The sequence below is a fragment of the Drosophila persimilis genome, unplaced genomic scaffold (genome assembly GCF_003286085.1).
Source record: "Drosophila persimilis strain 14011-0111.01,24,50 unplaced genomic scaffold, DperRS2 tig00000663-arrow-arrow-pilon, whole genome shotgun sequence".
NCBI classification, from domain to species: Eukaryota; Metazoa; Arthropoda; class Insecta; order Diptera; family Drosophilidae; genus Drosophila; species Drosophila persimilis.
The window spans coordinates 830,689-840,949 of record NW_020825331.1 but is presented as its reverse complement, the minus strand read 5'-3'; the positions used below and the strand labels follow the sequence as shown (position 1 = coordinate 840,949).

Genomic DNA, 10,261 nt, shown 5'->3' with positions numbered 1-10,261 from the left:
ACGGTAAGGGTCGGAACGGAACGGAACGGAACGGACTGTGAATGATGGTAGGTAGACGACACGTCACTTTGACGACCTCTGGTGTTGAAAATTGGCAGCCAAAGGTGGCCAGGGGGTGCACAAAGGGTCAGAGTGGGGCAGGCGGGGCGTGGCATGTGTCGAATGAATCGGTTGATTGAGAGGGAAATGCTCAAAGGCTCAAGCTATTCGTTGGTCTTGCTTTTTTTCTGTTTCTCGTTCCTTACTCGTTGATTACTCGATTCTTACTCGTTCCTTACTCGTTGATTACTCGATTCTTACTCGTTCCTTAATCGTTGATTACTCGATTCTTACTCGTTCCTTACTCGTTGATTACTCGATTCTTACTCGTTCCTTACTCGTTGATTACTCGTTTATTACGCGTTCCTTACTCGTTCCCTACTCCTTCTTTACCCGTTCCTTACTCGTACCTTATTCGTTCCTTACTCGTTCCTAACTCGTTTCTTACTCGTTCCTGACTCGTTCCTAACTCGTTTCTTACTCGTTCCTGACTCGTTCCTAACTCGTTCCGTACTCGTTCTTTACTCGTTCCTAACTCGTTCCTAACTCGTTCCCTACTCCTTCTTTACCCGTTCCTTACTCGTACCTTATTCGTTCCTTACTCATACCTTATTCGTTCCTTACTCGTTCCGTACTCGTTCCTTACTTGTTTCTTATTCGTTCCTTACTCGTTCCTTACCCGTTCCTAACTCGTTCCTTACTCGTTTCTTACTCGTTGATTACTCGTTCCTTACTCGTTCCTTACTTGTTCCTTACTCGTTCCTAACTCGTTCCCTACTCCTTCTTTACCCGTTCCTTACTCGTACCTTATTCGTTCCTTACTCATACCTTATTCGTTCCTTACTCGTTCCTAACTCGTTCCTAACTCGTTCCGTACTCGTTCCTTACTCGTTCCTTACTCGTTCCTTACTCGTTCCTTACTCGTTCCTTACTTGTTCCTTACTCGTTCCTAACTCGTTCCCTACTCCTTCTTTACCCGTTCCTTACTCGTTCCTTACTCCTTGACTACTCGTTCATTATGTCTACTCGCTACTATTTCATTTTTATCTTCCTTTCTCCTATATATTCCGTCTCTTTCGGTATTTCTTCTCCTCTCTCCTCTGCGAGAACATATTTCCATCAACTTCCTTTCATATCTCCCGTGTATCTTTTTGCCACATCTTGCTCCCAATTTTTACGCGTCATTCTTGCACCTTTCTCCCTCTCCTTCAGTTTTTTCTATATCGTTTATGTAATTGACTTCATTGCCAACAATCGATTCGAGTACAAAAGCATTCAGAGCCCACAGAAAGGCAACGGCAGCTCTTTGTACATCCTCCCTCCATTTCCTTATTGCTTTTGCATTTTCTTTTCTCATCTTTTTTTCTTCTTATTTATGGCTCGCATTTTGAAGGCTCTTCAGCAATTTTTGAGCATCGAATTGAATCCCACTTGAGAACGCACAGAGAGCCGAACAAAACAAAGAAAAAAACACACACACACACACAAAAAAGAAGAGATGTGAATGTGATATGCAAATGGGGAAAAAAAGCGGAATAAGGACCACAGTGTGGCAAGAGCATTGACAGCTCTGAGTCAGGTTTCGGGGGAGGTCCTGCGAGTGTCCCGGGCGGCTGAGTCAGCAAAACATTTTAGACCAGCAAATGGAAGCGATGATGGGTGGAAAATGCTGCAAAATGTTACAATGCAAAGTCAATGAAGGGGCCTTAAAGCACCCAAAAGAGTCCCTAGTTTTCCACACATTACAGTGCTCTCTCTCTCCAGCTCTCGATCCTGTAATTATGAGACCTCTAGCCCGGCCTATATACCCGTTAAGCATACGCAACGTATGCCCCCGGAATTCCTCAAAGAAGCAGGCGACCGGAAAGGCTGCGAAGCAAAGAAAGAACAAGAAGGAAAGCCGATAACATAAATCTATAATAATAAAGACAACAATAAAAATTGACTTCTCTCGCATGGGGGCATGCCCCCGCTTTTTTGACCAAAAACACCAGCCACAACACACACAGCCCCCATCTATGAGGTGGTGGTGGTGGTGCCTGCAAGGGGAGGTCATTTTTACGCTGATGATGTCTATGACATTATCAGCAAAATTTATTAAATGACAGACACATAAATATATAATATATTAGGCCATAAATATATGAGGACCCAGGGCGGGGGCAAAGGGGCCAAAACAGGAGTCGACCCAGCAGATATCCTATGGAAGATTCGATACAATTCGGGAAGATATTATATCGGGGGATTTTTGATCCCATCCCATCATAGATCCCCTTAAGCAGAGGAGCTACAGGAGAGCATCGAATACTTTGGTATTTATCCGTCCCAATGATGTGCAATTAAAGGGTATCCTTTAAATCGACCAACACCAGGACACACGCGAAAAAATCACACGCGAAAAGACATAAAAACGAATTACAATATTTTAATTTGATGTCGTTATTATCGCGCACACATGGTGCTCTCTGGTTACAAGTACCCCCCTCAATCGACGGTCCCCCCGGCTCCCAGACTTTCTCTTTTTTTTTGTATATTCTATTTATTTTCTAATGGCTTCTGGGGCCGCAGACTTGGAGCCACATGTGTTTGAGGGGGTGTGCGAAATTATTGACATCCAAATTAGGAATATTGAAACACTCCGTCGCGGCTGTGGACTCTCTTTCATTCCGTTTGAAGTTTGGGTGGTTTTGGCGGGGGCAGAGGACTGAAGGGCAGTGAAGACTCTGAATAATTCGCATCAATTTGCTGCCTTTTCGATCCGTTTCGCGCCCCGCTTCGATGCAGGGTGCTGCAAGAGATGCAACCAAAACTGAAAATCCATGTGCCACGCCTATGTGGCACGGTTATGTCTTTGTTTTTGCCACATGGCCACAATCGGTTACAGTCTCAGCTGTCAATGGAATCTTGACATTTTTTATTTAACACACAGAGCCCCCCCCCCCCCTCCCCCCCCACACACACAGAGGGAGAGAGAGAAAGTGGGAAAAAGAGTGACAGATGGAGGGTGTGGAGGGGTGGTCCTGTGTTGTTTGGGCCCTGTTTTGTTGGCCCTTTCTGTTGTTTACTGCTTAAATTTGCCAATTTACTCGTTTACGTTTAGGCTTTATGCCAAGGCGTCGCCGGGGGCTGCCAGGACGAAGTGGGCGGCCCAGGGAGCGTGCATGTGTGGCCGTATGTGTGTGGAAAATTAATATCTGTGTCATTTTTTGGGTTAATAAGGCTAAATTGCGAGTATATGTGCGAGACACACTTAATTATCATCATATTTATGACCGTCACGGGATCTTCGGGCTCCTCTTTGGGGGCTGCTTCATTTTTTATGCCCGTTTATTGTGATTACTTGTAATTATTTCGAGTATTTCGCATTTCTGAATAGCGCTGCCGAGACTGATATGCGGCTTGGCATTGGGAACTACGAATGGTTTCCCATTGAATATTATCCAAGGCGAATCTTTCCATCCCAGAGGTAGCCCAAGGTTCCCCTGCCCTTAAAAGTAGGCAACGAAATCGCTCACATGCACTCGCTGGAGTTCAGCGTGTGTTCGAGACGAGTTCTCGACGGAAAGTTGTCTTTTTCTCGCTATTATCGATCTGCTTTGATTCAGGAAGCGACGGCAACAGCGACAGAATAGTGGTTCAATATATTGTTTGTATCTGAATGCAGTTTCATGGCTACTACACTGTCTGCTGCGTGGAGAAAAGTACTCCCGAAGAACAGCAGAAAACACCACTCGCCCAAGCAACACGGCGATGACAGATGCCACCGTCTATCCGTCTTGTCGCGTCGATGGAAATGTCTAATCTCCCGGCCGACTGTCTAATCTCATTTGATGATGACTGGTCTTGACTCTTGACTTGACGACTCGCCCCCCCCTACTCGCTTTGTGGCGATTCGATTCGAATCGATGCACAACGAAGGCCCCCCCCACCTCTCTGAGAGAAGGCTTAGTTTAATCAATCATTGGCCTTCTCCCGTGCTGTGTGGCTCTCTGTAGCTACTTCTTCTATTTGATGGCTTCCCAACATGCTTCGGTTTCAATTAATTTCCCAGATTATACCACAAGCCATCTGCAATGGCCACAAAATGGAAAGAAGGTCCTCCCCCCCCCCCCCCCCCCCCCCCCCCCCTCACATCACAGAGCATTTTTGTTTCGCAAAAGTTTTGTTCAATTTGATTTTTGGATCATCAGCTTCTCCCCGCCCGCCATCCCCTTGAACTTTGAGGCTGAAAATTGTTGGTTTGAGCCGGCAATTGAAACTTTTGTGGCCAGCCAAAGATTGTCAAGTGTTTTCGGGCCTGGGAAACTTGAAAAGTGACCTGAAAAGTATGTTTAAAGGAAATTTGATTCGATTAGATGGGGAGGAGGAGGACTCCTGGACTCCTGGACTGCTGGACTCCTCGACTCCTCGACTCCTTCCTGTGTTGTTTGTGGGACATGAAAACGAAATCTTTATGGTTGATAGGCTCTAAGGGGAATAGCAAAGTCCTCGGATGGGACTGGCACACAGGTGCACAAATGGCAAACAGAAACAGTAAAACAACAACAGCCATGGAATTTACATAAAAACCAAAAAAAGGAAAGAAAAGTTTGCCATGCAAAAAGGACTAAAAACAAGGCAGCCTGGGCCCAGCACATGCACATGTTTGTGTATATTAAAAATGAAAATGTTATGAACGCTTAAGCATCCACCAGGAGTGGCCTCCAGGCAGAGGGGCAGGTACCAATATATGCATGATCATGTCTGGATTAGACTAATGAAAGCAAAGAATGCACCAACAATAACAATGGAGGAGCCCCAGCTGCCTCCACGGACAACAGCTGATGGCTGGGGACAGGGACGGAGAGGGAGACGGGGACTGGGGGTGGGACTGGGAGAGCAGGCGCCGGTAAGACGGCCTCTGGATACCCTCAGCCAGGGCTTGGGTGTAGCCCCGAGGGCCCGAGGCCCTTTTCCGAGCAATATAATAAATGTGGAAAAGCAAAAAATAAGTGTAGAAATATGTGAAAATTTTGGAAAATTCTTGAAAGAGCATTCGCCCAGTCGACCAGTCGATAGGTTATTATTTTGACTGGGACACGGGAAACGTGTTGGAGCTTTGACAAGATGACGGCAACAGCGAACGTGTGCAACACGGCAACAACAACAACAACAACAACAACAACAAAAGAGAAATGTTGCCAGCCATGAAAATCCTTCAGAGTCGTACCGGCATATCCGCGTGACGACAGCGTCATCGTCATCGTCCTTGTCTTGCCATTGCCTTTTCTGTGGCACGGTGGCACGGTGGCACGGTGGCACGTTGCACGTTGCCTTTGGCAGACATTGCTGCAAAGATTTACGGAAAGTTTACAGCCTCAGACATTTGTTGTGGCTTTTATAAATTGTCAGTGCGTGGGCCAAGGTGTCTTCACTCCTTCAACCCAGCGATGGGGCTTTGTTGCTGCTGTCGATTGCTGCAGTGTCAGCGCCACACAATGCATGACAACAGCAGCAACACGGAACACGAGACACGAGACACGAAACACGTTAAGCGCATTGCCATTTGTGCCACATCATGGAGAATGCCATGGACCGTGCCTCGAGCAGAACAGAGTGCCAGAGCAGGGGATACGATGGGCCTGGGCTGGTGGTGGTGCTGGGGGTGGGGGGGGTCATGGGAATGCCGAAAGCTGCCAGACAGCTGGAAAAGTTGTTCAATTCGCTAGCAAAACAAAGCAAATCAACAACGGCGGGGCGCCAAGGGAAGGGAATATAAAAGAATCGAATGGCATCGGAAGGAGGCGGATGGCGGATGGCAAAGGACTTAAGAGGGACTTATCGGGCCCGGTGAAAAGGTGAATTCGATTGATTGGTCGATGAAGATGATCGATGATTGAGAAATTGGGGATTGGCCCAGAAACACCGCAAAAGGCCAACGAATATTGAGGCCCGTCATGCCCAAGACATGCAATTTGTTTGCTCGTGTCATGCGCAAGACATGTACTTTGTTTTCACCACTAATCGATTGCCTCTGTGGCACATTTCTGGCCCGTGTGGAAACGGCGATACCTCGTTCAATTCGGTTTTCCATTCGGTAGATCTCAAATGGATTTATTGCCATTATCGATTGCCTGCATCCCCTTTTCAAACGACACTCATCCATCATTTCCTTGCCTGTCGCCAGACTCTTTCGTCGACTCATCGCTGGCTGGAGCAGCTCCTTGAGCTCTTCTTTCAGCTTGTTAAATGCATTTTCGGTTAATTGCATCGCCACAGATGGCCCCCACTCGCGCCGCAATTAACATTAATTTCGTATCAACTTTGGCACACTGCAGCCGCATTGCCTTTTCAATTGTCGTGTCCCAGCCGGGAGTATTCCGTATCACCCATGGAGGGAGGTCCTGTTGTTGCACACAAATTAACTGCGAGGCACAATTGTTTTACACGTCGTTGCTGTTAAGACAGTAGTAGGTAGAGGCACAGGCAGTGGCAGTGGCAGAGACAGAGACAGAGGCACAGGCAGTGGCAGTGGCACAGACAGAGACAGAGGCCCTGGCAGAGCCACCGACAGAAGGCAGATGGAAATTCCAAACGGGTGCAAAGGGATGCAACTGGGTGCCTGGGTGTCGTCCGTCTGTGTATCCCTGTATGTGCCTGTGCGTGGCCGCCATTTTGCAAGTTTATGGACTTTATACTGCAGATGAGAGGGGAGCCTCCTGCCTCCCTCTTGAGCTCAAGTTGACTGAAAATTGCTTCAATTAACCCTTTCGCAATGAGTGTTCAGACAGCTCCGGCCCACACCCGATTTGGGCTTAATTTGTCTTCATATTTGCCCCGAGATCATGGCCATATCTTTTCTCCAACTTATTCGGAACAAGCTCATTCATGATGCCTTCTCTTTTTGCTTTCAGGTAAGAGGCCCAGCCAATATCCGCATAAGGTACGAATTTCTGTGTGGGGGATAACTGTCGGAATGTCACAAATTGTGAGAACTCAATTAAAGTCCTGGCTGCACAGGACTGGGCTTTAAGATGTCAACAAATCTTGGATTGTGAAGAGCTTTATGGCTTTCCTTTGCTTTCCTTTGCTTTCTCTCTCCTTTCTCGTCGACTGACAATTGCAGCTCAAAAGCAACAACAGGGGGGGGGGGGAAAAACTGCAGTAAAACTGCAGGAAAAACAGGAGCAGACGCCAGAGGGGGCAGAGGCAGAGGCAGAGGCAGAGGCTGGTGGAGTAGAGAAAGCCAAACTAATAAGTAAAAGCAAAGTAAAAGCCAGGAGAAAGCCATAAACAAATGGCGCATGCACGTGACTCCAAGCGCAGGGCTACAGTGCGTGTCGAAAGTGTAGTTTGAAAATGATACATACAATTAGGGGCCGTCTGGGCATACAGCTTTGGCTGGCACTGTACCCTGGCACTGGACCGGAGTCGGAGTCGGAGTCGGAGTCGGGGAGTCCTTTTTGCGCGGCGGTGGCGGCGCCTTTGGAGTGAGAGAGAGCTTGAGTTTTGTTTTTATTGTGCTTTGTGCCTTATGGTTGACACATTTTCCTTCTTGTGTGCGTGTGCGTGTGTGTGTGTGTGTGCGATACCGGAAATTGCAAATGCAACAACTGTTTGAGGCATTGTTTCAGAGCAGCGCCAACTTCTCAAGGAATCCCAGCCATCAAAGCAGTCCAAAATTAAACCAATCTCTAGGAGAAAACCCAGAAAGCCCGGGGCACAGAGTAGTAGTCTCTGCCTCTCGTGCCACACACACGCACACAGATGTGTCTTGGATTCCCCATTGGAACGAGATCGCTCATTCATTGTTAAGCAAATTCTATATTCGACAACATCCAAATTGAAAACAAACGAAAATACTCACATAACGATGAACAGAAGCATCACCAAGAGCTCCTCCTCCGACACGGAGACCGCCTCGGGCAGCTACGAGGGCGGTGTCCACCAGTCGGCGGGCCTGGGGTACTCCCATTCGGAGTTCTCGCTGGGGGCGCCCGGCGCCAGGCCGATCATCTCGCAGCAGCGGCTGCCCGGGCCGACGGACGGCGGTGCCTCCGACGAGGATCTGTCCGACGAGGTGGTGGTCTCGCACACGCGGCTCAGCCTCCTGGCGGACCAGGCCAAGCAGGCCAACCAGGCCAGCCAGGTGTTGTGGGCGAAGCAGCGGCGGCTCTACGTGGACCTCGACATGCGCGTCGGCAGCGTGGCCGCGAATGTGGCGCTGCGCGGCGGAGAGGAGGAGGCCACGCGGAAGAGTGTCGAGCGGCTGATGAGCCGCGCCGCCCACCAGGAGCGGGTCGTTCGGCTGCAGAGGACGGCCTTCGGCTGTCCCCTGTCCGTTTGCCAGATGGCCGTGAACGCCACCAATTGCCTGGCCCACTGCCTGGAGCAGCATCCGACGGTGGCCGTGCTGGAGATGCGCCCCAACCTGACCGCCTGCCTGCCGCTGGGCCTGCCCCTGGTGCTGGGCGCCTGCGGCAGCCAGCGGTGCATTGGCATGCTGATCTTCGAGAGCGGCCGTCAGCGCGGCACAAACGTCGACCTGGCAGAACGCAACGAGGGCTGGACCAGCAGCCTGGCCGTGATGGGGCTGCTGTGGAAGACCTCCTGGGATGCCCAGCTCCACGGCCCCATGGTCACCCATCTGTACAACCTGTGGTTCTTCTGCCCACAGGCCCACCCGCCGCTGCAGGTACTGGTCTCCGCCGAGTCGCAGGTCAGGGCCAAGGAGGTCAAGCAGCTCAAGCGGGAGGTGAAGCAGCAGCTGATCCCCACCTCGGCCGATCCCCTGCTGCACGAGCAGCGGGCCATGCAGCGGGAGAACGAGCAATACATGCGCTTCACCCACCGCGAGATGAAGCTCCTGACCAACGATTTCACGACCGACATCGATCTGAAGCTGACGATTCAGGAGGAACAGAAGACGCCGCCAAAGGCCACAGATCTTGAGGAGGGGAATGGTTCTATCAAATCCAAGTATACAGAAGACCCAACTTCAAGCCACAATTTGGCGGTGGCCGTCGACGACCCCCTCCAGGCCCAGTCCCCGTCCAACGCCGATCTGGACGACGAATCAGTTGAAGGCACTCTAAAGATCATCGACTCCATGGCGGACGAGCTGCTGTCTGGCTTCGTGGACTTTGAGAAGTACAATTTGGACAATGATTTCGTAAAGGCCGTCAAGTCGCAGGCACTCATCGAGAAGGTCAAGTCTCGGTCCGTCTCGGCCTCGGTCTCAGAGGCACAGCTGGCTCAGCCCTCGGAGGGGCTGCCGTCTCTGGCAGTCCTCGAGGAGTCGCAGTCAAAGTCATCGGGTAAGACACCGTCACTGGCATCTGTGGTGGTACTGGAGAAGGTACAGCCACCGCTGGTGGACGGACCTCTCAAGCAGCAGCCAGACGGGGCGGGCTTACGGCTCCAAGCCGACCTGCAGCCCCAGCAGGAGGTGACCCCGACACAGAAAGATCTGGAGGAGAACGTCGTGGGGGAATTGCTGGACGAGCTCGTCGAGGAACACGAACTGTCGCTGTAGCACGAGACTGGCAGATTGGATGGTACCCTTGAGGGGGATTCCCAATATTAATTACCAAAATTTGATCGTTTTTTTTTTCCAATAATAATATTTCAAATATCAATGTTCTGCAGGAATCTCACCTCTCCCCGAACCCCACTTCATGGCCAAAACGCATCTTTTATTCTCGTTTGGAGTGGCAATTTTTCGCTTACGTCTGCGGCGTGCGAGTATGCAACACCCCCATCCCCCCCCCTTGACAGGTCGTTGGCAGCCATTAGCACAAATGTCCTGTGTCCAGGGCTCGGGCAGGAGGTGCGCGGGGGGTGGAGGGGTGGGGCGTAACTGCATCAACAACTTTTTAACCAACTTGCCAGCCAGCCAGCCAGCCAGCCAGCCAGCCAGCCAGCCAGCCCCTGGACTAACAAGACCACAGAATTGTCGGATCTCCCGAGTTGCGGGTAGCATGAAGCATGCGGCATGGGGCACGGGGCTTGCTGGCAAACTAACTAACTCGATGCGCTCGCCTGCCACTTGTTATGTGCCGTTATTGTTACAACAACAAGAAGGGAGAGGGGGAGAGGTGGAGAGGGGGAGGGAAGACGACGAGCGACTCTGCTTTGTCCGCGAAATAATTTTTTGTTGGGGCAGAGCGCAAAAAAAAAAAAGGGAGAGAGTTCAACTTCAGCTGCAGAGATTTTTCGGTCAGCGTTAATGCACAAGCTGCCT

At 50.3% G+C, this 10,261-nt stretch overlaps 1 protein-coding gene across 1 annotated transcript; it reads left to right on the top strand.

The window, feature by feature from the left end:
• Positions 1 to 7,782: 7,782 nt before the first annotated feature.
• LOC6599424 lies at positions 7,783 to 9,656 on the top strand. The gene has a single exon (XM_002024486.2). The coding sequence runs from the start codon at positions 7,892 to 7,894 to the stop codon at positions 9,551 to 9,553; it is 1,662 nt and encodes a 553-aa protein (XP_002024522.1). The 5' UTR covers positions 7,783 to 7,891; the 3' UTR covers positions 9,554 to 9,656.
• Positions 9,657 to 10,261: the final 605 nt, after the last annotated feature.